The sequence below is a fragment of the Mycteria americana genome, chromosome Z (assembly GCF_035582795.1).
Source record: "Mycteria americana isolate JAX WOST 10 ecotype Jacksonville Zoo and Gardens chromosome Z, USCA_MyAme_1.0, whole genome shotgun sequence".
Lineage (NCBI taxonomy): Eukaryota > Metazoa > Chordata > Aves > Ciconiiformes > Ciconiidae > Mycteria > Mycteria americana.
Window position 1 is genome coordinate 63,511,504 of NC_134396.1, and position 26,591 is coordinate 63,538,094.

At 43.3% G+C, this 26,591-nt stretch overlaps 1 protein-coding gene across 5 annotated transcripts; it reads left to right on the forward strand.

The window, feature by feature from the left end:
• Positions 1-283: 283 nt before the first annotated feature.
• RIGI (RNA sensor RIG-I) lies at positions 284-26,164 on the forward strand. Of its 5 annotated transcripts, none has more exons than XM_075527341.1 (18): positions 284-610; positions 756-887; positions 2,742-2,920; positions 4,264-4,414; positions 6,210-6,335; positions 7,141-7,254; positions 8,250-8,403; positions 9,307-9,565; positions 10,294-10,456; positions 10,895-10,996; positions 13,148-13,305; positions 13,631-13,766; positions 14,681-14,829; positions 16,133-16,223; positions 16,945-17,115; positions 18,640-18,791; positions 24,054-24,200; positions 25,792-26,164. In XM_075527341.1, the coding sequence occupies exons 1-18, from the start codon at positions 505-507 to the stop codon at positions 26,089-26,091; spliced, it is 2,790 nt and encodes a 929-aa protein (XP_075383456.1). In that variant the 5' UTR covers positions 284-504; the 3' UTR covers positions 26,092-26,164. The 5 variants fall into 5 exon arrangements, with proteins under 5 accessions (XP_075383456.1, XP_075383454.1, XP_075383455.1 ...); XM_075527339.1 differs by having other exon boundaries at positions 432-610; positions 7,144-7,254; XM_075527340.1 differs by lacking the exon at positions 16,945-17,115 and having other exon boundaries at positions 432-610.
• The last annotated feature ends 427 nt before the right edge of the window (positions 26,165-26,591 follow it).

The following is a 26,591-nucleotide window of genomic DNA, read 5'->3' on the forward strand; positions in this document are numbered from 1 at the left end:
TAAAGACCAGGATACAGTCAGTAAATCCCGTTCAGGGTTTTCTGGGGGCAAAAGGGAAGAGGGGGTAGAGCGATGCCTTTATTCTTACTACCTCGCTGTGCTCCCCCTCACCCTGACAGCTGCAAACGGCTGCTCACAGGCTTTCCGACCGTGTGCATGCGCATATGCCTGACTTGGGTTTTTTTTTTCCTTTTTCTTTTGCTAAGGGCAGATGCCGGCGGCCCGGCCTCCTCCTCCGGGGCCGCTTTCGGTTTCGATTCTCCCGCTGGCCGGAGGTTTCTTTTTCCCGTCCGGTCCCTGCCTGGGGGGCCCTCCTCTCGCCCCCGCCGGCCCTCCCGGTGCCAGGGCGGGCCGCGGGCTCCGCGCCCACGCCGCCCCGCACGCAGCCGCAGCCGGGACCGGGACCGGGAGCGGGAGCCGGAGCCGGAGCCGGAGCCGGAGCCGGAGCCGGAGCCGGAGCCGGAGCGGTGCCGCCGCCGCCGGCGGTGCGAGGCCGGCCTTGCCATGACCGCGGAGGAGAAGAGGAGCCTGCAGTGCTACAGGCGGTACATCGAGAAGAGCCTGAACCCCGTCTACATCCTGAGCAACATGACGGACTGGCTGTCCGACGGTGAGGGCCGGCAGCCGCCCGCTTCCCCCGGCGCGGCCCGGCGCCCGCATCCTTCCCGCTGCCGGCGCGGGTGGGGAGCTTTCGCCTCCCTGCCGCCGCTTCTGGCCCCCTCCCTCACTCTTTGCCTGCTTCGTGTCTTTGCTAGAGGTGAAGGAGAGAGTCCGGAAGGAGGAGGAGAAGGGGGTGATGGCGGCCGCCGCGCTGTTCCTGGATGCCGTCCTGCAGCTGGAGGCGGAGGGCTGGCTCCGGGGCTTCCTGGACGCCCTGCTAGCAGCAGGTGGGCTCCCGCTCGCAAGCGTGGTCTCCTCCGCTTCTCCCCTTCCCTGCTGGAGCCGCAGCCGCCGCCCGCGTTCCGCTGGGCCGGGATGTGAGGGGAGGGCCCGTTCCCCTCGGGCTTGTGCTGTCGGGTCTTGTCACATCGGATGAGAGGCGGTAGGAAGAGATAGGGTGACAGAGGCTGGAAATAAAACTCTTGCAAGGCACGGGGGAGCGCCCATGTGAGAGGCAGCTGGAACGATTTCGGTGATGGGGAAGGTCAGCGAAGGATGCAGGGCTGCAGAATAGAGCCTCATTGACAGGAGACTTGTCTGCCTCGGCGCGTTCAGAGGAGAAACAAGACAGCCGTTGTTCTCACCAAATATACTTACAGGAAGCTAAATCCTCTGAAAGAGAAAGCTAAACGGGTTTCAGGACGTGCGTGGGGGCTAACTGGTAGTGTGGGATAACTTCATTCGAGGACAGAGTCTTAAATTAGAAACTGATCTTTAAAAAGTATTCAGAGGTCTTAGAAGTCTTATCTTTCAAGCAGTGAGTAACCATTAATAGTTTATAAATGAGGTGATTGTTCTTCAGTCGCTATGACTGCTTGATCGGTGAGGTCTGAATGCAATTTCCTTTCCAAAATGGGACAGAAGAGATTGTGAAGGTGTAAAATTGCCAGGATTTGCCAGCTTTCCTCTATACACATAGGTTCTATCATAGATTCTTGTAGGTGATTTGTTAGATATCTCGCACCCCTAAAATGTCATACCATAAGCCACTTTTGGTTTTGTTTACCCACTATTAACTATGGATAGTTACAGTATCTCAGTGAGCAGTTATCACAAAATTTCTTATCACTTGGATGTAGCCCACTCTCCCCTTAAAGCAAATACTAGGTCCAGAGCAACTTTTTACCAGCCTGTGATAGTTCTAATTTCTGAATTGCAAAAATATCTTCTTTGAACATGTTGGTAGCATTCAATGTGGTGTATCTTCAGCAAAAAACTGAAAAAGTTAACCTGCTGGCTCCAAGTGCTATCCCAAGTACTTATTAATTGGGCCTGAGGTGAGAATATGGCATTACTCTTGTATTTGGCAGATGCAGAGACAGGTGATGATTAGATGAAATACATTGTGGTGGTAAGTATCCACACTTCTCTCCTGCTCCTCCAAAAGAAAATAAAAAGTTAGGCAAATTCCTTCTGTTTGCCCACAGTTCCTCTGGGACCCTGATTTGCTTTCTTCCACCTCTGGAACCTACACAGCAAATCACACAAGTCCTCTAAATATGATTCCCTGCCACTGTCTGTTCCAGGACAGTATTTTCAGTTGTTTGCTGACTGTTGAGGCTGCAGGTGTCTGGGTTGCTTTCAGTCAGGGCCTGACTTGAATCCAATATGATAAGGATTTTTGAAGGAGGGTGGAGCCAAGGACAGAATGAAAAGGCAGAGGGCTGGTAAATAAAAGAAAAGGTGACCAAAAGTCTTTGTGATTCTGAATGGTGTCCTGTGCTCTGGCTATTCCCATGGAAGCGTATCGTGGCCTGCAGGGATCCAAGGTTTGCATGGATCAAAGGAAGGGGGTTGTTATGGTTGCTTGGGTGATGTGAGCTGTGACATCGTGTAGCTCTTTTTTCTCTTTGCAAGTGTTACTGCTCTTTTAGCATAGGGTTTTTCATACAAGTGCTGTAAAGGAAAACAGTCACTTAATATATAAAAATTGTTTGTGGTTCACCTAGATTTTTGTCAGTTACAGGCTAAAATAATTTTAATTTCTCCAGTGTGGCTGAGAAAGTGTCTTTTCAGCTTGTTCCTATCTATTGCAGCTATAGATTGAATTCATAGTAATACTTTGTCTCTTTTCATGAAAGGTTACACTGGACTGGCAGAAGCAATTGAAAACTGGGACTTCAGCAAACTGGAAAAACTGGAGTTGCACAGACAGCTGTTGAAGCGGATAGAAGCAACAATGCTGGAAGTTGATCCGGTAGCGCTCATGCCCTACATAAACACATGCCTGATAGAAAGGGAGTGTGATGAGATCCTGCAGGTATGGTTAATGGTAAAATCCTGGTATTTGCTTGGTTTTGCTGCGGAGAAGTGCTGGCTGCCTCACTTGCGGGATGAATTGGTGCCCGTCCGTCAGGCTGCTGAGTGAGGACGATGGCCAGCCACGGTCCCCTGGGGAGGGACCTTATTTTCTTCTGCTTAGAGGAGGCTTTGCTGTGTGGCTGCAGCTTCCCACAGCAGCGCTGTCGGCGACACCTGCACATCTCGTTCTTCACCCCTCCGGCTCGGTGGGTAAGGTGGCGTGCAAAAGGGTTGCAGGCAGAGAAGCAGGATGGGGTGGCTTTGGCATTGACAGTGCTCAGCTGTACGTCTTTGAGGAGTCCAGGCTCCTGTGAAGAGACCTCAGGGGCTCTGGAAGGTGCCACATTACAGTGAAATGGCTGCTTTGCTATGCCTTTGAAATAGACCCCTTTCTAGAGCGTTCATGCTGCATTAATGCTCCTAAAAATACAGATGGAAGTAGGGAAAGGGGCATTTAGGTGTTGCCTAAACTGATTCCTGCAGGTATTTGTCAAAGTCTATTATTGTAACTGTGGCAACCCCTAGAAGCTTTGTGTGGCTCTTGAGTTTTGTTAGCACCTAAAGGGATGGTCATAGGGTGAAGTGAAACTTCTGGTATGAAGTCATTAGCTAAATGCTGTGTCACAGAAGTTGACAACATTTTCATTGCCTTTGGATGTGGAGCCACAGTGCTGTTACCCAGTTCTAGCTCAGTGTCATTATTGATGACTGATAACAAGTTATATTACCAGTCATTCATCATTTATGACTGGTTAATAATAAGTTATTGATACTGTGTGAAGGAGTCTGTTAGGTGTTCTCGCTCCTTGTGACACCTGAGAAGGATTGTTTGCAGCTATTTTATTTTTAAAGCAGTATTTCTTTATGGAGATATATAACATTTGGAAAGCTATTGCATGTGATGAAACATCAGGCCTGCCATGAGTTTTGTATTTTTGCATTTTCCTATTCTGGAATGTTTTTTAATCAGTTTGGCCTCAGAGGTTTGTGGCAGATACAGCTTATTACAAGGACCTTGCCAGATCAAAATTCACAGAATAGTGCTGCGATGTTTCAGACCTTGTGAATATTTAAGCAAATAGCCTACCTGTTGATGTAGTCCAGCTAACTTTAGTGTACACCTAGGCTGGCAGAATTGCAGCAGTAGTAGGTAAATGACTGAATTTTATTGGAAACCTTTTATTCTATGAGAAGGAAATGCAATTTTCAACTGAACGTCAAACAAAAATCAAAATATCAATCAAAGAACAGTGGTTTTGATGACTCAGAAGCTATGGCAACTTTTGTTTGTTGTGTGTACAGATTAGTGAATACAGAAGCAAGGCAGCTGGGATAACTAAACTCATCGAATGTCTCTGTCGATCGGATAAGGAAAACTGGCCAAAAAGCCTTCAGCTGGCACTAGATAGCACAGGATATTACAATGCAAGTCAACTGTGGGATATGAGAGAAGGTAAACTGTGAATTGTTTTTGTGATGCTCTTTTCCTATTCTTGTACCAGACAGTAATTTTTTTTTGAGGAGAATAAGGCTAATTTAAAAGGATACCATCAGACTACATTGCTTGTTGTTGTTTAAAAATAACCCCCTTTGTTTTTTTAATTGAAATGTCTTTTCTATAAAATGAAATACAAGTACTTCACTACAAACTGTCAGAAATTATTTTTTGAGTATTTTTCCTCCCATGTGGTTATGAATGATGTCTTTTTTTGGTAAGCAGAATTGGACAGCATACAAGACTCTGAAAGTACAAAACTAACAAAATGTTTATCTTCTTCTCTCCCTTCTACTGTAATTCACCTTTTGCCATCTTTTTTGTTGCTTGAGTTGTGATAGATGCAATGTTTTCTGACAAAATATTAGTAATTTGATATTCTAGAAAGTGATATACTTCTGTGATCCCCAGAGCAGATCATACACTTTTTTCCTTGAGAAATTGATAAGCACCATTTACCAAGTGACTATGTTCATTTTTTCTAAAAATGCAGAATTTCCCCTGATAAGATTTTGCTTTTGTCATTGAATTTACCTTTTTCCACTTGAAAAACACCTATATGAGTACCCTGCAGCATGGGAGAATTTGGAGCAGAATACAGTATTTCACGACAAAATAATTAAGAAAGACAAGTGATTTTAGATAAACTGGATTGTATTTCTTTATATCTACATTTGCTTTCTCCTAAACCATAAGTGATTGTTTGAATTTTTTTTTAATTAGCAACTGGGACAAGCTACTTTTAAGTGGCTTCTTAAACAATATTTCTTATTTTGAAGTGTTTTTATTGCTGTAGTCAAATGTGTGTAATTTCTTATCTGGAGATTTAATTATTATATATATAGATATTATTATATATGCAGTTAATGAATTTATAAATAATTACATATATAAAATATATAAGAATAATACTTATATTTATATAGATATTATTTGATGTAGCTGATGGCTATACATATTATTTGGTTAACAGTTATATTTTATAAGTTAAACATAACCCTATCTTTTGGGGCAGCTTCTGCTAACATCCAACTTAATAAAGCCAAAGTCAGCCTACTGAAGAAACTTTGTCCATATTGGAATCATTTTAGTGCTAGCAGTTAAGAAGAGTTGCTAGCAGAAGTTAATCGCAGATACTCTGTGCTTTCTGGAGCTGGATTAGGGTGCAGATGTGCTCGTTCTCCCTTCCAAAAGCAATGAGAGTGTTCTCATGTGTTCTGTTTGCAATGAGAGTGTTCATGCAAAGCCCAGTGACAGTTCTTTGAGAAGGTAATAATTATGGGGCCAAAGAAAATTTTAGCAATCATCTGTGGAACCTCTCTTGATTATCATGTAAGATAAAGGATGGAGATAGTCTTACAATTTCTGGGTCCTTCCAAAAGGTGGGGGGAAAGGGAGAATGAAGTCTTGAATTTACAAAGCTTTTTTGAACTTCTGAGTATTTTTCATGCTTGTGGTTAATGTCCATGTTAAATCTGTAATCTTGTCACTAAACACAGAGGATATAACTTTCCTCCAAATCTATTATCTGCCTTGATTTTTAAGGGATAGATAAATGTTTGTTGAGTATGTGGGTCTTCTAAACACAAGACTCTCAGTGCTATCCATCTTACTTGAAAGGGAGCCTGGGTGCAGAATCATTTTATTTAGTCTTTCCATGCTAGCAACCAACTCCTTTACCTTGTCATCCCAGCAAATACGACATTTTAATATCAAAAGGATCAATAACATGCCTTTTTTTGTGATTGTACAGATAATGGCAAAGATGTTGATGGTGAAATGACAGATGCCTCTGAAAACAGCTTTGAAACCACGATGACATTTTCTGAAGAACCCGAATGTGATAATAATCTCAGTGAAAATCTCTGTTCAGGTTCAGGTAAGACTTAGCAACTTAAACCAGTTTGTGGCTGGAATTCTCCATTTCCTTAGAATCCTGAAGGATGCAGATGTGGTGTGCCACAAAGGAAGGTATTGAGGAACTAGTACAAATCTCTGACTTGATTTAGCTGTCTTCTGTTTTAATCTTTAAAGGATCTCATGCTGGGCATTGCATGTGTTAGGGGTTGACTCTCATTTACCACATTTCTAGTGCAAAGTTGTTCTGTCAGCTCCTTATCAACCAGACTATTGTGGATGCATCTCTTCTCTGATATAACTAATTCACATGTGACCTGATATTGGCCGGTTTAGAGAGCTGAAATTGGCTGCAAAGGATCTGTGCAGTGGCTGTCATGTCTTGTATGGCAAATTTTGCTCCACCAGTGGTGTTTAGTTCCTGTTCCATAAGTGCTGACAAGACCACAATTTAAGAGAGTATTAACTTCAAAGGCCTTAGAGCAAAAGACTAAAAGGACTACTGTGCATATATTTGGGGGAAAGTAAGCCCTTGCGTTTTTCTTCTGAGTTGAAAAAGACCAGTTGAAATGAGAGTTGTCAGCCAAGACCTTGAAATTAGTTCATTTTAGGAAGCACAGTCGAGCGGTAACAAAAGTATGCCATCAAACCTACACAAAATTCTTGTCTGGTGCCTATGTCCTGTTAAAGGCTTGTCTGTCAGAGAATGCTCTCTGTAGACTGCAAGGACTCCACCTCTATCATTTTAGATAGCAACTGTATGGGGTGTAATATATTTTATGCATTTCTGTTGCAATACTCTTCACAAAAACATGGTTCTCTCCTAGAAGGGATCTATCAGTCTTCACCTGTTTATGAACCAAAGAAGGCTCGGAGCTACCAGACTGAACTTGCGCAGCCTGCTGTCAATGGGAAAAACACATTGGTATGTGCCCCCACAGGTAAGAAACCACATGTTTCTTAGAAAAATTCTCTTGGTGAAGAGGGCTGTGAAGGATAGGGAAGGGTAAAGGTTGAGTCAAACTTTCCCAGCTGTTTATTTAAAAGCAGTCTTCCTTGCAGGATTAGATCCAGATCTAACGTGAAATTAATGATCAAGGGCAGCACAGAGACCGAGCGAGACAGATGTGTCTCTTGGCACTTCAGTGCTTGTATTCAGATTTCTGTGTTCTGACCTCCGCTTTCTTACTCCCTGGTGTGGATTTTTGAGTTAAAATCAGTCACTGATCTCTGCAGATCTTTAAGAAATTTGGCCTTCAAGTTGAAGGAAAAATAGGATGAGTTGCGCTGAGACTCCCCTGTCTCCTGTGCTGCAATGCCTACAACATCAAAATAGCACAGGGAACTTTTGCAGTAGGTCAGGACTGAATTAAGAAGATTGAAGTTCAGCAGCAAAAGAGAGATCAATCAGCTCTTTCTCTCGATGTGTGTTTTCCATGTTGCTAGCCTGATTCTCCCCTGGGCCCTGGAGAGGCAGGTGGGGTAGCAGAGGCAGGGACACAGAAGAGCTCTGGGTAGCCTGCACAGTGAGCTGAGTGCTGAAGGAAAAGAAATGTGAGAGGAGCAAGGCCGCATGGGCAAGGATGGACGCTGAAGGTGCCTGGTGCCTGTACCATAGTCTAATTTGATGTGAGAGCACACTCTAAGAGCAGAAATAGACTCAGTGATTTCAAAGAACTCAAATAAAACTGCAAATGGATTTTCCTTCCCAGCGACTGCCACTTGGTCTTTACAGACTGAGACTGCGAGAGAGAAAGGGATGATTACCTGAGTAAAGCAGCAAGCATGTGTTCAGATCTGTCCCCAGAGAGTCTGGAAGTGTTACAGCCCCCTTGTCAGCTCCCTGTTGTTACAGGGCATCCAGATAAGACAGGCTCCTGCTTACAAGTATGCCCTTTCATACTAGTGCTTTACCTTTCACTTTCTTTGTTTAAAGGATCTGGAAAAACTTTTGTGGCACTTCTGATTTGTGAACACCATTTCCAAAACATGCCTGCAGGACGAAAGGCGAAAGTTGTCTTTCTTGCAACTAAAGTGCCAGTGTATGAACAACAGACAACTGTATTCAGGCAGCATTTTGAAAGAAGTGGGTAAGTGTAATTCTAGCTTGTGGCTTCCTCCACAGAAAATAAACTGCCATCTAGGTCAGCTGTGGCTAGGACAAAATGCAATGGGTTTACTGGTGACAAGAGTGTTTGGCATTAACATAAGGATGATGCCTAGTGTTAAGAATGGCAGGTTGCCATGGTAGACTTTGTAGAGTCTGGAGTCTGCTTTTGGAAAGTTTAAGCGCTGGTTGTGCAGCACCTATGGAAATGGCTAAAGTATACCTGTGCTTGCCTCTGGAAAAGGGTGAAGTGTGTTCTCTCTTGAGACTCCTTTTAGCCCTGCTTCCAAAGATGAGGCAGTTCCATGCAGCAGCAGTGGGATTCCTCTTGCCATTCTCAAATGGCAGAGTGTCTCTTTCTTTTCCAAATGGAAGGATCCAAACTTCTTTGGTTTTCAACCTCTAGTCAGAAAATGACGGTCCACCTCTCAGATGGGACTGAAAATTGCTTAGAGGAGTATCGACAACCTATAGCTTCTGATTTTGAAGGAACTGATTACTGAACATCCACATATGAATCCTTATAGTTATGGGAAAATGAGGCTGCTGGACAGAAGACAGTCCCATGCTGCCAGACATATACAGAAAAAGAATGAAGGGCAGGATCTCCAAATACAGCTTACATGTGAACTGACAGGTGCAGCTTAAATGTACAAAATCATCATCCCTCAAATCTATTTTAGTTGATGGGAGTTGAAAATCCAGTTGTTTACCCTCAGCAGTTTTTTTCTCAGCTTCTGTGGGTCAAACTGCTGGCTGCAACAATTTGACTTTTTGAACTTAGTTGCTACCCTTCAGGCTTGCTGAAAAGTCCGTCCTTCTAGCCTTTTTTCTTTCCCTGCAGGTCATCCTTTTTCATACCCTATCTTTTGCCTCTTCTTCCTAGATATTCTGTTCAAGGAATTAGTGGTGAAACGGTTGCAAATGTATGTGTAGAAAAGGTTATACAGGACAGTGACATCATTGTGCTGACACCCCAGATTCTGGTGAATACCATCGAGGAAGGGATCCTTAGCTCCCTCTCCATCTTCACTCTGATGATATTTGATGAGTGCCACAACACTACAGGCAACCACCCTTACAATGTGTTAATGACCAGATACCTGGAACAAAAATTTGACTCCTGTGCAAACCAGCTGCCTCAGGTAAGGCCCAGCCTGTCAGTGGTGGAAACATTAGAGAAAAGTATTTTGAAGTGCAGTCAGCAAAGCCTGAAGTCTTGCCTTTTGTGTTAATCCGGTTCATTTAACAATGGCTGCAAATTGAAACAGTAGCATCTGGAACGCTTTTTCCCTCTTCTCAGACACCTCCAGGCTGTTTTCCCACGTTACACCTTCCCTCCAGCTGCCAAGAAGGACTGACCAAGCATGTCAGAGACCAGAGTACTTGAGAGCAAACAGGATTGCTGGGCTGGGAAGAAAGCATGTGCCCCAGGACTTAGTAGTCTCCTTGTCAGCTCTCTGTTGCTGTCTTCTGCAACAATAAAATGGGGCCACTGCCTCCACTGGCAGGAGGTTTTGGTGCAGCTGAGAAGACATCTCCTCTGAATGAATGCAGAAGACCGTTCTGGGGGTGGATTTGCTGTTTCTGTGTATGATAAGCACTGGCAAATACAGCTGGTTATGGATTTAAGCGGGTGGATAATTTATCTTCAGTTTGCATACTCTAAGCTTGAGTGCCTTGGAGAGGGCACGAGTGGGGACAAGGTTTGGCTCTCAAGATTTAGTCCTTGCACTCATGTTTACTTCAGCTGCCTGATTTGTTTGTTTGTTTTTGAAGACAGTGACAGCTTGGTGATTGGCAACAGCATCTCCCGTTTTTTTTTTTCGTTTGTGACAAAGAAGCAACCACTGCTATTCATGTGTGTGCTCAGATTGTAGGTTTAACTGCCTCTGTTGGAGTTGGTAATGCCAAGAGCATCATGGAAACGATAGAGCACATCTGTACCCTCTGCTCCTACCTTGACATACAGGCCATATCCACTGTCAGAGAGAACAAAGAGGATCTGCAGAGATTCAGAAACAAGCCAGAAACATGTAAGCACGCTTCCTTTTTATTTTCCCATGAGATGCAAAGCAGCATAATTAAGGCAGCTATCCGATTCTCCTTTGGTCAGGTGAAGTTAAAACCTTAAAATGAAGCTGGAGCTTTGCTTCCTGCTGGCTTGAAAGGAGTTTAAGCATGCACTTCACTGTTGCCCCGCAGTAAGGCAGTGCCCATTGGGGCAAATTTTCTCTTTGCTGAGCTCCACAATCTCTGGTTTTTACTTAGTAAGGCAGAAGAGCTAGTGCAGTTCTGCAAGTGAAGACTGGGGGCTGTTTCTTTCTGTGCAACTATAATGCTCATTAACAATAAACATCATTAGGATTGCATACAGCCCATATGTGGCATTCTTCTAGACAAGAATTTGTTCTGCACTGCCCAGGGAAATATTTTACTTATTCAGGCCACTGACTTCCATTTCTTATCTCTAGATGTCAGATGGGTTAAAATGCGAGTTCAGAATCACTTTGTGGACATTATCTCAGGTCTGATGTCTGAGACAGAGGCGTTGATGAGGAAGATTTACTCAGTGGGTAAGATACTGTAATATGCCTGTAACTGGGATTCAGTCTTTGATTACATCAGTGGGAATCCTCATGGCTGCTAGAACAGTCACCGTTTTTCCACTTCCTTTCTCCTTCTTCCTTTTTACTTGCCTTTAACCAATATTTCCTAAATAAGAGATTACTGGTAGAAGAGTCAACTATTTTCCTGTCATACATGATATACTTTGATAATCATAAATATTTTTGCTTGGATTTCAACCTGTGTTTCCTGCAGCTAAGGACAGTGTGCTTTTGACACTGTCAAATCACTTTGAATGTTTAAAGAATCTGAAAAAAAACTACCAAAGGTCTTGCTTTCAAAATGCAATGAGCTGGATTTCATTGATGAGAGATACCTGTATGTTCTTATTTAAGGATTTCTCCAAATGCTTCATACCCAAATCTGTCTCTATTAAGGAAAACAAGAAGGGTCTCAGTTACGGTGTTACTCTGAATGTTGTAATTTGTTACTCTGAATGTTGTAATTTCTTCCTTTCAGCGAAAGTTTAGTTCCACTCTTGCTACTCTGACAATTCTTCTCATATTTTCTCTGGCCTCTTTATGCTGCGCTCGGACTTATTTCTAGGGGTGTCCTGGGCACCTTTTCTCGTCAGCATTTTGTCCTTTTTATACCTCCGGGTACCCATATTTCCACTGTTTACCAGGTCTCCATTATTTCCTATTGAAAAGCATTTAAGGTAATTTTACAGAGGAGTATCTGTGGAACATGAACACCACCAGAGAGAGGATATGGCTGCCTAAGAAAGGAAACACTTGTCTGTAGGGTTCCAGCCTCCGGAGCTGCAGTGGTGTGAAGGTTTGCAGAGAGGAGGATGCATGGCTGTGAGAAGAGAGAATGGGTCTCATGGTCATGAGACCTAATTCTGCAGCCCTGCAGAAATCAACTGATCTTTTCTGCTTTTGCAGGGTGCCTAAGTGGTGTCCAGTAAGTGGCTCTTATCAACAAAGTTGAGAGCTACAGGGGGTACAAAGTAGAGACCCATGGATGGCTATGCTCAGGATCAGCCTTGGTCTGTCCAGCTCTGAATTAAAGGATTTTGTCTGTGCTCAGACTGGCTTTTGCAAACTGTCTAGGGTGCCTTAAGCCTGTTTACCTCAGTTCTATACTTCCTAGATTTTTTTTCCCTCCACTTTCCAGATATTAGAGAGTGAACTATATTCTGGGGCAGAAAAGGAGAATTAAAAAAACCCCACCAAAACAAAAAAAACCCATCCGACCAAAAAAAAAACCCAACCCAAAACCCAAGAAACCTCAACAAAGAACAAATACAGTGGGGATTTCAGACTGCACGCTAAATTAAGCAAACCCTTTTGAAGCTTATTTCTGCGTCACAGTTCCTCTTGCATGAATGCCATTGGCTTCTCTGCTGTGGACCCTCTGATTACTGAAGTTTGTGAAGCACTCAGAGTATGTATGTGACAAACAGGTACTGACTAGTTCTGCCTCAAGAACAGGCCCTTGAATAATAGGCCTTTAAGTACCATGGACCATTTAGCAAATGAATCCTTAACTATTGAGTAGCTGGTAATTGAAGGAGCAATGCACATGCAGTGTCTTGAATACTGTAGGTTTCTTATGGGGTAAGCGAGCTCTAATTTTATTGCTAAAGACTCTGCAGGGTTGTGTGTGTACACAGATCCTCAGTTGAATTGTACTGGGTTAATTTTAGCCTAACATCTGGGTATACCTTGAAACACGGGGAGTGAAGAAGACAGAGCCAGACTCTTCTCAGATGGTTCCCAGAGGCAGGACAAGAGGCAGTGGGCACAAACAGAAATAAACAAAAGGAAGAACTTCTTTGCTGTAAGGGTTGTCAAACACTGGAACAGGTTGCCCAGAGAAGTTGCGGAGTCTCCGTCCATGGAAGTACTCAAAATCCATTTGGACGTGATCCTGAGCGACCGGCTCTAGGTGACCCTGCTTTGAGCAGAGGGTTGTACTAAAGACCTCCACAGGTGTCTTCCAGCCTCAGTGATTCTGTGATTGTATCATACAGTGTTCTTCTGCATAGGCTTTTTAGACCTAACATTCATGGAAAATGTGTTATCTTCTAGCTAACTGTTCTGGTTATTTGTTAGTCAAGATGACCAAATGTTTGTTTTCTCCTCCTTTACTAGATACTATCTCTCAAATCAACAAGAATGATTTTGGAACACAGAAATATGAACACTGGATAGTTGCCACTCAGAAGAAATGCAGACTGTTGCAACTGGCAGATAAGGAAAAGGAGAGCAGCATTTGTAGAGACCTTTTCATTTGCACTGAACACCTGCGGGTAAGTGTATATCCTCTTTCCTTCCCTACAGAGGTGGAGCCATCCTGTTCCTTCCAATACAGGTATGTTCACCTAGGAGCAGATTTGGAACCTAATAATTTTATTTGACTAGCTTTATAGGCTAAAGCATAGTGTGTTGAGAGTTGTGTCTTAAGATACTCACTAAGAACAGTACAGTGCAGAGGAGACTTTGTAATGCTTGTGTTGTCATGCAAGTGGAAGAACAACACAAGTTTGTAATACTTAATCTAGCTAAATAAAATTTGTGTTCATCCTGTCCCACGGAAAATGAGGCTTAAATGTGTATGTCTCTCTTTCTGAGCAGAAATTCAATGATGCTCTCATCATCAGTGAAGATGCCCGCATCGAAGATGCTTTAGCCTACCTAACTGAGTTTTTCACAAATGTCAAAAATGGACCATATACAGAGTTAGAGAAGCAACTGACAGCCAAATTTCAAGGTATTTCACACAGTACCTGTGACAGTTGCAGGGGAGAAGAGGGCTTATGGTAGGATTTTCTTCAGAGTAAGTGCGGTGTTTTCTATGGAAACTTTGCACTTTTCAGAAGACCTAGTGTCCGTGTGGGTGCAAATGTAGTGTTAGGGTAGGTGCAGGGAACTTACTTTCTGGGACTTCAAGCTTCTAGTGCAGGAGCTAAGGAAGCAGTAGTAACTGTAGCTAGATGCTGTAGTAGGTTCTTACCCACCTGACTTGGACATAAGGCAGTGGTGTCCTTAAGGGTGTCCCCCACAAGCAGGGGGATGGTCTACAATCATGGATTGGCAGCATTAGATGGCAGCATGCTGGCAGCATTACAGAAGGCAACACACACTGCTCAGTGCGCTGCCTAGCCTCCTCCTGCCCAATGCTCCTGGACGAATCCCAAACTTCTGGGAAGAAGCAGGTGGCCCTTGTACCCTTCTGATTAAAAGTTAGAGGTTGCACTGTTCTCTGACTTCTCATTTAGTAGCAGTGTGCTGTAAACCACCTGTGATCTGGTGTGTTGCAGTGTTGACTGCAATTTTAAATCACTGGGCTGTCTGCCCTCTAGTGTCAGTTGTTTCCTAAGAAGAAATAGCGCCGCTCTTTGCAAGAACTGGGTTTGTTTTGTTGCTGTCTTTTGATGCACAGTATGTCACAAAGGTTCTCATGTCAGTTTGCTACAAAATGTGAGCGATTCAGACAGTTTTTTTCTGGGGATTTTGTTGCATTTAACCAATAGCTTTCTTTGCTTGCATCTGAAAGAATGGTATAGAAAATAAAAATAGATGCTAAAGAGAATGTGGGTGGCATTTGATAGTAGGTTTGGGCGAGAATTCTGGTTTTTCCATTAAAGAAGGTAAATTATTCAACACAATTCTGTTTTCTTCCAGAGAAAGAACCAGAAATGACTGCCCTTTCAAAAGATGAATCAAATGAGAATCCCAAGCTGGAAGAGCTTGCTTGCATCCTGGATGAAGCATACCGCTATAACCCACAGACTCGCACTCTTCTCTTTGCTAAGACAAGAGCCTTAGTAGCTGTAAGACATTTCTTTTTAAAGCTCCTAAAATGGGAAGTGAGAAAATAAAATGCCTCACCTAATACCCTTCCCATTTTGATCTGGAAATAGAAAACTGTGCATGTATTTGATCTTCCTAAGAAGATACCTTTATGTATCTTCCTAAGCCCTGATGTTCTGAGACAGGTTTTTTTTTTCTTTTTCTAAAAGATGAGGGTTTTTTTTTTCTTTTTCTAAAAACTACAGTACAAGGGTCGTGTCCTTCATCACTTCTTCTTGCTACATGTCATAGTTGATCATTAAGCCATCAGATTTTTACTTCAGGTCTGAAGTCAGTTTTAACATGTGTTACAAGCTTTTTGGCTTTAATGTGGCAGTGTTATAAACCAGCAGCTATGTGCTATTACTGACTGCACATCCAGAGGTATTTATAGGTTTCCCGGAGGATTCCTATGGGCACAAAGGAGGTCTGTGCCCTAGCATCTGTTCTTGATCAAGCAAAAGGAGAGACTTTGTGGAGCAGGTGTTCTCTGAACCCTTCTGATGCACTGGTCTATTTCATACTTGCCTAGGATCAAGGATCTAGGCTGGACAATCTTTTTTCTCCCTTCCAATACCTTGTTCCCAAAAAAAGTTCATGCTTGAAGTGTGCTGCTAATCATTAGCTTCAGTAGCTCTTAAACATTTACTGCAAGGTATCATAGTCTCTGGCTACTGTAAACAGATTTATCAGCTGAGAGTCCCAATCCCTATTTTATCCTTGGGTAGAGACATGCTGGATGAATTGCAAACCAAAAAAAAATTAAAGGCAGGCTAAAGTCCAAACTAACACCACCAAGCATCTACTGGCAATTTTCCATTATAGAGGTGAAAGCCTACTGCAGCTTGGCTGAAGTTTGTTCTTACGTAAGAGCAGTTTGAAGGTGCTGCTTTCACTGTGCAGTGAGAAAGTTCAGTTTGTAAATAGCAACTCATTTCCTTTGGATCCAAGAGGTGTAGTATTTGGTGATCTGTTGGTTTATAAGAGAAAAAGGCATACTTTTTAGCAGTGAAAGACTGCTTGCTCTCTAGCCAGCCTTTAAGTTGCAGGGGTGGGAAAAGTGGAAATGAGTTGTGGCATGGTTGAATCTGGCATCATGGCTGTAAGCCTTGCTTTCTTACCTATTAATAGATGTTCTTTTCTGATGCACAAGTTCCACCTTCTTTTCTGCTTTTGGTTCTCGGAAGTATTAATTTTCTAGGCAAGCATGGGCAGGATCTACCTATCTATCCCAAACTAGCATTTCATCTGGACATGGATCTAATTCCCTGATTTGCTTTCCAGGCTTTGAAGAAGTGGATAGAAGCAAACCCTCTACTTAGCCACATAAAGCCGGATGTGTTGATGGGTCGTGGAAGAAGAGATCAAAAAACAGGTACGCAGGTTTGCACTGAGGAATACCGGTTGCTAGACCTATGGTGGCTACACTGCTAAAATTGTTCTACTCTTCCTGTGTTCATCTTCTGTGCTCTTAAACATGCAAGTTTGGACTATGCTTTCTTCCATATGTAGAAGACATTTAACTAATCCTAAGGAGATGCTTGCTTTTTCTGTCCAGAATCTTTGGTTAATGCAGCAGTAACACTGTCAGTGACCCTTTGCTGCAGGATTCTTTTGCTAGTTCAAAAGAAGTTCACTGTCGTGGCTTCTTGTGATTACTTCTAGTGGTATTTTCCCTGTTCCTTTTACAGGTCCCTGTCTTATTTTGTGTTTGGTGGCATGAAGACATTTTAAGGTAGAATGGAAGCTACAGCTGAAATGAATTATGCATGGCTTAAGTTAAGGGTTAGCTTGGGCTTAAAATAACTAAGCTGTATGGGTCTCTAATAAAGATCAGCTAGAAATGGTGTTTCCCAGGATGACAATTCTTGTGGCAGATCAATGGGAATTCCTTCCCAGTGAGTATAGCATGCAGCCAGCTGGATATGCAAACTTAAAGCACTTCTCTAGATCAAAAGGACATGCTTATTTCTAATCACTTAAGTAAGAGCAAATGCAGGTATCAAGGAACTCTTGATACTTGATACAAGAAACTTCCTTCTTGATACAAGGAACTCTTGAGTGTTTTTTCCTGACACAGTTTCTTGGTACTGTAGGTATGACCCTCCCAATGCAGAAGGGTGTACTGGATGCATTCAAAACCAACAAAGACAGCAGACTGCTAATTGCTACATCTGTTGCTGACGAAGGCATTGATATTTCTGAGTGCAACCTTGTTGTGCTCTATGAATACTTTGGTAATGTCACCAAAATGATCCAAGTCAGAGGTATGGAATTTCAGAGCTATTACTTTAGAAACCTGTTTTAGCCTAGAAATGCACATGAAGTGCTACTGAATGGCACTTTGGAAATACTATAGTAATATGCGCATGTCTTGCTGTTGTTCCTCTGTGCCCCTGAGTGAAGTCAGTAGAATGATGGCACTGGACATGACAAATTTCTTCACAGAACTGAGTCCTTGATGTTGTGTGACTTTTCTTTTGCCGTGCAGATTAGCCATGCAGCACAAGGTTATTGAACTGTTGAGGACTGATCCCTCAAGTGGATAATTATACATGTAAGCAGAAGTATGGCTAGAAGCACTGTAGTCAGAAATAGTGCAAATCATTGTGACTGTGACAATTTACAAAGGACTCCTGCAATGGAGTTTCATGTATTGCCTTGGCTTCTGAAGATCTTCCCCTGCCCAGTGGCTTATTCCCAACCCAGCTACTCATGGGTACCAGAGGCCTTTGCATATGCAGACCTCTAACATTCAAGGCAAAAAAACCCCAAGAAAACTGTTTCTGTCTTGGCTTGTCTAAAGAAGTCTGTCAAGACTTCGGTCTTGAATCTTGGTGATTTTACAATACGGCCAGTAGAGGGGAATGAAGAGCCACATTAAATACTGGTTTCTGTTTAACATTCCTAAATGTCATAAAACTGCCTATGTCTTTCAAGGGTGCATCTGCAATATTTTAACATATAGCCTGAGTAGTTCATAATTTGATGGGAAGTGATCTCCATTGTACTTAGTCCTCTGCTTTCAGGGTTTGTGTTGTGTGATTTTCTTATTTTTGTCTTATAATGAAATAATTGGTCCAGAATCCACGTTTATGGGTGAGAGGATAGTGTTTATTCTTAGCAAGCCATTAAAGACACAAAGAAAATACATTGTGTCAGTTTTAAACCACATAAAATCATGATTTTGGGGGAATGGGAACTCAAAAGAAAATGTGAACATTTTTTTCTAACTGAAATACTTCTACAGAGATCTCATACCAGTTTAGTTCTCAGTTTGCCTGTGTCAGAGCAGCAAAAAGCAGGCAGGCAGTAGGCATAGACAGGTGAAGGAGATGGCACTTGCTCTTGTCTCTTTTCTTGCCAGCACTGTATTTCCAGTTCCCCAGATTTTTTGTGATAGGATTTTTTTGTAATAGACACCAATTAGCAGGGCAGAAAACTAGTAAGACTAAGATGAACTTTTCTCCTCTAGCTTTTGTTTCCAAAAGAAGGCAGCAAGAGGCTGTACAATAACTGAAGTGTCAAGGATGCCTGAGCTTAACTGAAGTAGGCCATACAGCACTGGCTGGGGGATATCCATGAGGATACCTGGAAGGGGGCATCTTGTTCTGGTTTGTGATCAAAGAAAGAGCTGAGAGAACACTGTTTAGAAGTAGCATTATCTGAATCTGAACATAGGAAACAAAAGCAGCCACACAGAAAGTCCTTAATGCTTTTTTATGGCCTGGCTGCCGCTTTTGTACATCTTGTTAAGAGTAACTAAAGAGAATAAATGTGTTGCTGTATAGGTCGTGGAAGGGCAAAAGACAGCAAGTGCATCCTTGTGACAAGCAAAACAGAAGTGGTTGAGAATGAGAAACACAACCGTTATAAGGAAGAAATGATGAATGAAGCTATTGAAAAGTTACAGAATTGGGATGAAGCAACATTTGCAAGAAAGGTTTGTACTTCTGTGGAATTTTCATACTCAAATCTACAGGCGTAATCTATATCAGCCTTCATCTACTAGGGCTCTATCTAGGACTGAGTGATAACCTGAGGAAAATGTTCACTGTATTTGGTTTCAGACCAAGGCTAGATCAGCAAAGAAGGGATAGTGTGTACTGCTAGCTTGCAGAATGTCATTTGTACTTTAACTGTAAAAAAACTTAGAAGTTGAGGTAGAATTTATATAAAATTATCAGCTTAGAAATAAAATATATACTGTTCTGTCCTCTGGAAGAAAAATATTGCTGTGTCTGCTTGGGATAGTGGACAAGGAGATGGGAAGCTATGCAAATGGTGGTAAATATGTCCATTTATGTTCAGAAGCACTTCATCTTTGCTGCAGGCCAGTACAAGTGCTTTTATAAAGTTGTTTGTTGTCATGCCAAGTGCTTGTTAATTTCAGAGCAGTGGTTTCTGGGAGATTTCAAGAAACCATTGCCTGGGACATTGACAGGATGACATTTGGGTTTGTACATGCTCTTCTGCTGGTGACTTCTTTTGTACTGCCTACAGTACTGTTCATCTTTGCTTCAAGCAATGTCTGGCAGATTAACAAGCCTAGTAGAACACCTCGGCACACATTCTGTGCTTTACATTAGCCCTGCTGTGTGCTGCGCACTTACCAGATCAGAAAACATCATGAGGGTAGAAAGAAGTGTCAAGAACTTCTGGTGCTGAGGTGACATGCAAGAGGCGTCTCGGGCTAAGCCAATGATGGACTTTTGATCAGGCAGGTTCCTGCCCGGCACAGCAGGCATGTCTCCTCCTTGACCACCCCACCTTCCCAGGTGCCCTTGCATAATAGGTAAGAGGCTCTGCAAGTGGAACCCAACAATGACAAGGACGATGGTTCATCTAGCTTGGAGGTGTCACCAAGGTTAAGTCAGCCTATGTCCTGTGTCAAAACCGCTTCCATAAAGAAAAAACAGATGGGTCGTTGTCATAGGACTCTCTTCTACAGGGAACAGAAGGCCCAATGTGCAGACTGGACCCACTTCTTAGGGAAGTCTGCTGCCTCCCTGGGGCTCGGGTTAAAGATGTGAAGAGAAAGCTTCCTACCCTGGTATAGCCCTTGGATTATTATCTATTAATTGATTTCTCACATAGGCAGCAATGAAGTTGCAACAAGAAGTCCGAGGGCAATCAAGAGAGACTTCAAGGCCTTGGGACAACTCCTTAAGGGATCAGGAGCACAAGTACTGTTCTCCTCTATCCTTCCAGTTACAGGGAATGATGAGGAAAGGAACAGGAAGGGCCAGCAGATCAATACCTGGCTCCAAGCGTGGTGTCACTGGCAAAATTTTGGGGTTTTTGATCATGTGTCAGTCTACACAACACCGGGCCCACTGGCAACAGACAGGGTACACCTGTCTCAAAGGGGGAAAATGATCTTTGTGCAGGAGTTAGTAGGGCTCATTGAAAGAGCTTTAAACTAGATTTGAAGGGGGAAAGGGATTAAAACTAGGCTCACTAGAGATAAGCCTGAGGATGGCATGCCAATGTTTGAGGGATGGTGTGCTAGCGAGGTCCTTCGGTCTGCCATCGCAGTGGAGGTAGGCGATGGAGATCCACATGGCAGCAAAGACACAAAGGTTATTGATGTGTTAGAAACCACGGGAGCGCCTGAGAACAGTCACATAGGAATTAGGGCTTCTCCCCCAAAAAAGGTGGCGAGATCAATAGCCCAACTGAAGTGCATCGCAGCACAGGCAACAAACAGGAGGAGCTGGAAGCCATTGTGCAGCTGGAAAGCTATGATACAGTTGCAATCATGGAAACATGGTGGGATGACTCACACAACTGGAGCGCTGCGATGGATGGCTATAAACTCTTCAGAAAGGATAGGCAAGGAGGAGAGGCAGCAGGGTAGCCCTGTACGTTCGGGAGTGTTTTGACTGTGTAGAGCTTAATGATGGTGACGATAGGGTTGAGTGTTTATGGGTAAGAATCAGGGGAAAGGCCAACAGGGCAGATACCATGGTGGGAGTCTGTTATAGACCACCCAACCAGGATGAAGAGGCAGACGAAATGTTCTATAAGCAGCTGGGAGAAGTCTCACAATCGCTAGCCCTTGTTCTTGTGGGGGACTTCAACTTAGCAGATGTCTGCTGGAAATACAATACAGCAGAGAGGAAACAGTCCAGGAGGTTCCTGGAGTGTGTGGAAGACAACTTCCTGACACAGCTGGTGAGTGAGCCAACTAGGGAAGGTGCCCCGCTGGACCTGTTGTTTGTGAACAGAGAAGGACTTGTGGGTGATGTGATAGCTGGAAGCTGTCTTGGGCACAGCGATCACGAAATTATAAAAGTTTTCAATTCTTAGAGAAGTAAGGATGGGGGGTCAGCAGAACTGCTACTTTGGACTTCCAGAGGGCAGGCTTTGGCCTGTTTAGGGGCCTGGTTGACAGAGTCCCTTGGGAAGCAGTTCTGAAGGGCAAAGGAGTCCAGGAAAGCCAGACATTCTTCAAGAAGGAAATCTCAAAGGTGCAGAAGCAGGTTGTACCCATCTGCTGAAAGACAAGCTGGCAGGGAAGAAGACCGGCCTGGCTGAGGAGAGAGTTTTGGTTGGAATTCAGGAAAAGAGAGTTTATGATGTTTGGAAGAAGGGGCAGGCAACTTGGGAGGACTACAAGGATGTTGTGGGGTTATGCAGGGAGAAAATTAGAAGGGCCAAAGCCCAACTTGAACTTAATCTGGCTACTGCAGTAAAAGACAATAAAAAATGTTTCTATAAATACATTAGCAACAAAAGGAGGGCTAAGGAGAATCTCCATCCTTTATTGAACGTGGGGGAAAACATAGTGACAAAGGATGAGGAAAAGGCTAAGGTACTTAATGCCTTCTTTGCCTCAATCTTTAATAGTAAGACCAGTTGTTCTCTGGGTACCCAGCCCCCTGAGCTGGAAGACAGGGATGGGGAGCAGAATGAAACCACCATAATCCAAGGGGAAATGGTTAGTGACCTGCTACACCACTTAGACACACACAAGTCTATGGGCTGGATGGGATCCACCCAAGGGCACTGAGGGAGCTGGCGGAAGTGCTCACCAAGCCACTTTCAATGCTTTATCAGCCGTCCTGGCTAACCAGGGAGGTCCCCGTTGACTGGAGGTTAGCAAATGTGAGGCCCATCTACAAGAAGGGATGGAAGGAGGATCCGGGGAACTACAGGCCTGTCAGTCTGACCTTGGTGCCCGGGAAGGTTATGGAGCAGATCATCTTGAATGCCATCACACGGCACATACAGGACAACCAGGTGATCAGGGCCAGTCAGCATGGGCTTATGAAAGGCAGGTCCTGCTTGACTAGCCTGATCTCCTATGACAAGGTGACCTGCTTAGTGGATGAGGGAAAGGCTGTGGATGTTGTCTACCTAGACTTTAGTAAAGCCTTTGACACTGTTTCCCACAGCATTCTCCTGGAGAAACTGGCTGCTCATGGCTTGGACGGGTGTACTCTTCACTGGGTAAAAAAATTGGCTGGATGGCCCAAAGAGTTGTGGTGAATGGTGTTTACTCCAGTTGGTGGCCGGTCACAAGTGGTGTTCCCCGGGGCTCTGTGTTGGGGCCAGCCCTGTTTAACATCTTTATCAATGGTCTGGACGAGGGAATCGAGTGTACCCTCAGTAAGCTTGCAGACAACACCAAGTTGGGTGGCAGTGTTGATCTGCTTGAGGGTAGGAAGGCTCTGCAGAGGGACCTGGACAGGCTGGATCAATGGGCTAAGGCCAACTGTGTGAGATTGAACAAGGCTAGGTGCCAGGTCCTGCACTTGGGTCACAACAACCCCATGCAACGCTACAGGTTTGGGGGAGTGGCTGGAAAGCTGCCTGGCAGAAAAGGACCTGGGGGTGCTGGTTGACAGCTGCCTGAATATGAGCCGGCAGTGTGCCCAGGTGGCCAACAGCATCCTGGCTTGTATCAGAAATCGTGTGGCCAGCAGGACGAGGGAAGTGATCGTGCCCCTGTACTCGGCACTGGTGAGGCCGCACCTCGAATACTGTGTTCAGTTTTGGGCCCCTCCCTATAAGAGAGACATTGAGGTGCTGGAGCATGTCCAGAGAAGGGCAACGAAGCTGGTGAAGGGTCTAGAGCACAAGTCTGATGAGGAGCGGCTGGGGGAACCGGGGTTGTTCAGCCTGGAGAAAAGGAGGCTGAGGGGAGACCTTATCGCTCTCTACAACTACCTGAAAGGAGGTTGTAGAGAGGTGGGAGTTGGTCTCTTCTCCCAGGTAACAAGTGATAGGACGAGAGGAAATGGCCTCAAGTTGTGCCAGGGGAGGTTTAGACTGGATATTAGGAAAAATTTCTTTACTGAAAGGGTTGTCAAGCATTGGACCAGGCTGCCCAGGGAAGTGGCCGAGTCACCATCCCTGGAGGTATTTAGAAGACGTTTGATGAGGTGCTTAGGGACGTGGTTTAGTGGTGGACTTGGCAGTGTTAGGTTAAGGGTTGGACTTAATGATCTTAAAGGTCTTTTCCAACCTAAATGATTCTATGATTCTATGATTCTGTCTTCCTAGACCTTTTTAACAAATTTCCCAGAGAAGACTGGAATAAGCCAGCGGCAGCCGCTACAAATAAAAAGTACACAGTTCTGCCATATCCCTGTGGATTTGCAGATCACCCCATGTTTCCAGGCAAGGTTTCAGAGACTGAACTGTGCAACAAAGTATGTCCAAGTCACTCTAGCCTTTGTGAAGTTTCTTCTCCCACCTCCAAGGCTTGGTTTGGCTGCTCCTGCTTCTTCTCAGAGGATTCTGTTTCTGCATGAGCTGCAGGTTCCCAGCTCCAGGCTGTGGCTGTTGCCTCTTTCTCTGCCTACAATTTCTGTGGTCTCTGGAGCCTTCTTTCCAAACTGTGAGCTTCCTAGTGCAGCAGCGCTACTTCTGCTGTAGGGAGTCTCACATGACTTAGTCTTACAAGGACTTAATAGCATTATGACCAAAGGGCTCTAGGAGGGTAGAGGAGAGGAAGGAACAGACAGCATAAATGCTGTCCATCATGTAGTCTTATTCTAGCCTTGCATTCTTAACCTGACAAATGTACCACGTTCTTTCTTTGGTATGGGTTGCTAGAACAAGGTATGTTTTGTTTGTTTGCTTTTAAGTAATAGGTTCCTAGATGTTACATATCCTCAGTCATGTTTAGACAGACACTGGGGCTTCTCTTAATGTCATAATGATCTTGATTTTTATTTATTTATTAATTTTAAAGATACATGACCTGCAAATGAAGGAAAAGGTATTACGAGATTCCAGGAAGAAAGAAACAAGACCTAAGGTAGTGGAAGGGAAAAAAAATCTTCTGTGTGGAAAATGCAAAGCATATGCCTGCAGTACAGATGACATCAGAGTTATAAAGGTATGTCTCTGTATGGAAACCTACATTCATGAACACCAGGGAAGTCAGCATTATTGAACTAACAGCATTGTTTATCAGTGTGGCAAGTAGGCTATTTTGTGCAACCTGGAGCAGAAAAAAATTCTGAGTAAATCAGTAAACCACAGGACCAGTCATAACTACTTCTGTAGCATGTTATGATGGTAGTTGATGACGTCTAAGGTGTGCAAATATGTGATATGACAGGAATCAGTTCAATTTTCCTGAACCCCCTTCTGTTAGAAATTGATGCATTTTGTGGAAAACCATGTGATCTTCAATGATATAACCTACTAGTGTAACTGCTGGATATTTACTTTCCCAATTTAGCATAAGACAGGAAGTCTTCCTGCAGTTGAGAAATTTCTCCCACCATTTCTGTTGACTGAAAATTATCCATACAAATTACTGAGATCAGCTCACTGTTTAGCTCCTTGGCTTATGGGCCAGTTTTCTGTTTTGAAAGGCAAGGCAAACCATGGTTTTACAGGAGGAGCCCTTTAATTCTTCGATACTACTTTATTTTCCATTCTTTAGGTAGTTCACATTGCTTCTATATATCTCATGGAGACATTTTTATTGTACTCTTTCTGAACTCGAAGAATTTCTCTGTAGGCCCAAGAAGCCAATACTCTACACTTGGAAAGTGGTGATCATGAAAGAGTGCCTTTTCTCAGCACTTTGAGCCTTTCTAGTTCTGAAATTTGTTCTTTTGAAGCTTTTTCTATTTGTGCTGCTCTGAAAAGTACAGTTGTGATGTGATAAGGGGCTTCAGGCCACAGCTAGGCATGACAGAATGCTTGCTTTCATGCACTTCCCTTTTTAGTCAAGAAAGTCTTTTGGTTTTACCAGCTGGTTTTGGAATGTAGATGGAGTTCACTACTCTTCTGCACAGGGAAGGTCCACAGGCGAGGTGGAAATAGCTCAGCCTTGTGAAAACCTAGTTACACTTCTTTGACGAATAACAAGGGATATCTAACACACACCTCTGACTGTTACTCCATTGTGTGCTGCTGGCTTATCACCTATACCTGTGCAAATAGATCTGAGAGTTCAGAAAACTCTTCAAAAAGAGTTTTTGCTTAGTACTCTGCAAATAACCCCTCACAATATTTTAAATAAGCCCTACAAAACCGAGTTCTGTCATAGTTCAGCCTATATATTTAATGGAAATTGCATTTCCAGGAGGAACTAGTGTTTTCAGACTCCAGCTCAAATTGTACATATGCTTTCAAATTAAGTTGTTAATTTTTTAAATCTTTGATTATATATTATAAACAACAACTCTAACTCCTTTACCTTGTTAGGGTTACTTTTTCTACAACTGCAAAGTAATTGCATCACCCCTCATGGAAAGCTGGGGTCATATAGTTAAAATGGGTGGGAAGCACGAGCCTCACAAGTTGTTGTCTGGATGACTCTGTTAGTTTTATGTACAAGGCTCAAATACTGCAAGCATGGATTTTAGATAAGCTAAGTAAGTTCAAATATGTATGAGGGGAACGGGAATGTCAGGAAAAAAATGAGGAATGGTGTTCCTACTATTAACAGCTTCTGGCATGTGTTGTTTCAGGAATCTCATCACACTGTCCTAGGAGACGCATTCAAGGAACGTTATATAATAAAGCCTCACCAGAAACCAGTCCAGTTTGATGGTTTTCTGAAAAAAGGCAAGATGCATTGCCAAAATACTAACTGCCAGCATGACTGGGGAATCACAGTGAAGTACAAGACATGTGATAATCTACCAGTGATCAAAATCAAAAGCTTTGTAGTAGAGAACGTTGAAACTGGGACACAAATGGATTTTCAGAAATGGAAAGATATTAATTTTTCTTTGAAGAATTTTGATGTTGAAGAAACGTCCAACTGAACTCAGCATTTTAGTGCATGTATTACCCTACTGTACTAAGCTGAAATAGCGGATGATCTATTTCCATGTATAAAAAATGTTTGTTCTTTATGCTGTCTGTTATGCTAGGCCCCTCATCAGCATCTGGCTAGATTAAAAAAGGCTAGTATGGCCACTAAAAAAATTTGCTATCTAATGAAATGTTTCACTAGAAGTTTTAATATAAGCATGGACAAATATGTGCCGAAGCATCTAGATCTTAATCCTTGCTGCTATGAAGAAGTTGGTCTGAAAATACAGAAATGTCCAGTAACTTTTCTGTAAGGAAGATACTGCATCTTTTAAATCCATCTTTAACAGAGAATGCTTCTGCAACAGTGTGAGAAAAGCAGTAGGGCTTCTCAGAGCCCTCTTGGAGGAGGCATCTTCTAGATTAAAATAGTAGCACTGTTTTCTTCTATCACTGCACATTCGTCAAGTTGCTATTGCTGAAGTTGCAGAATGGACACCTTTCTATGTGT

Excerpts from the sequence above, each read along its gene's own strand:
- RIGI (XM_075527341.1), top strand. The coding sequence starts at position 505 with ATGACCGCGGAGGAGAAGAGGAGCCTGCAGTGCTACAGGCGGTACATC. Across the intron at positions 7,255-8,249 it reads ATTGGTATGTGCCCCCACAG|GATCTGGAAAAACTTTTGTG; the intron begins GTAAGAAACCAC and ends CTTTGTTTAAAG. Across the intron at positions 13,767-14,680 it reads ACTGACAGCCAAATTTCAAG|AGAAAGAACCAGAAATGACT; the intron begins GTATTTCACACA and ends GTTTTCTTCCAG.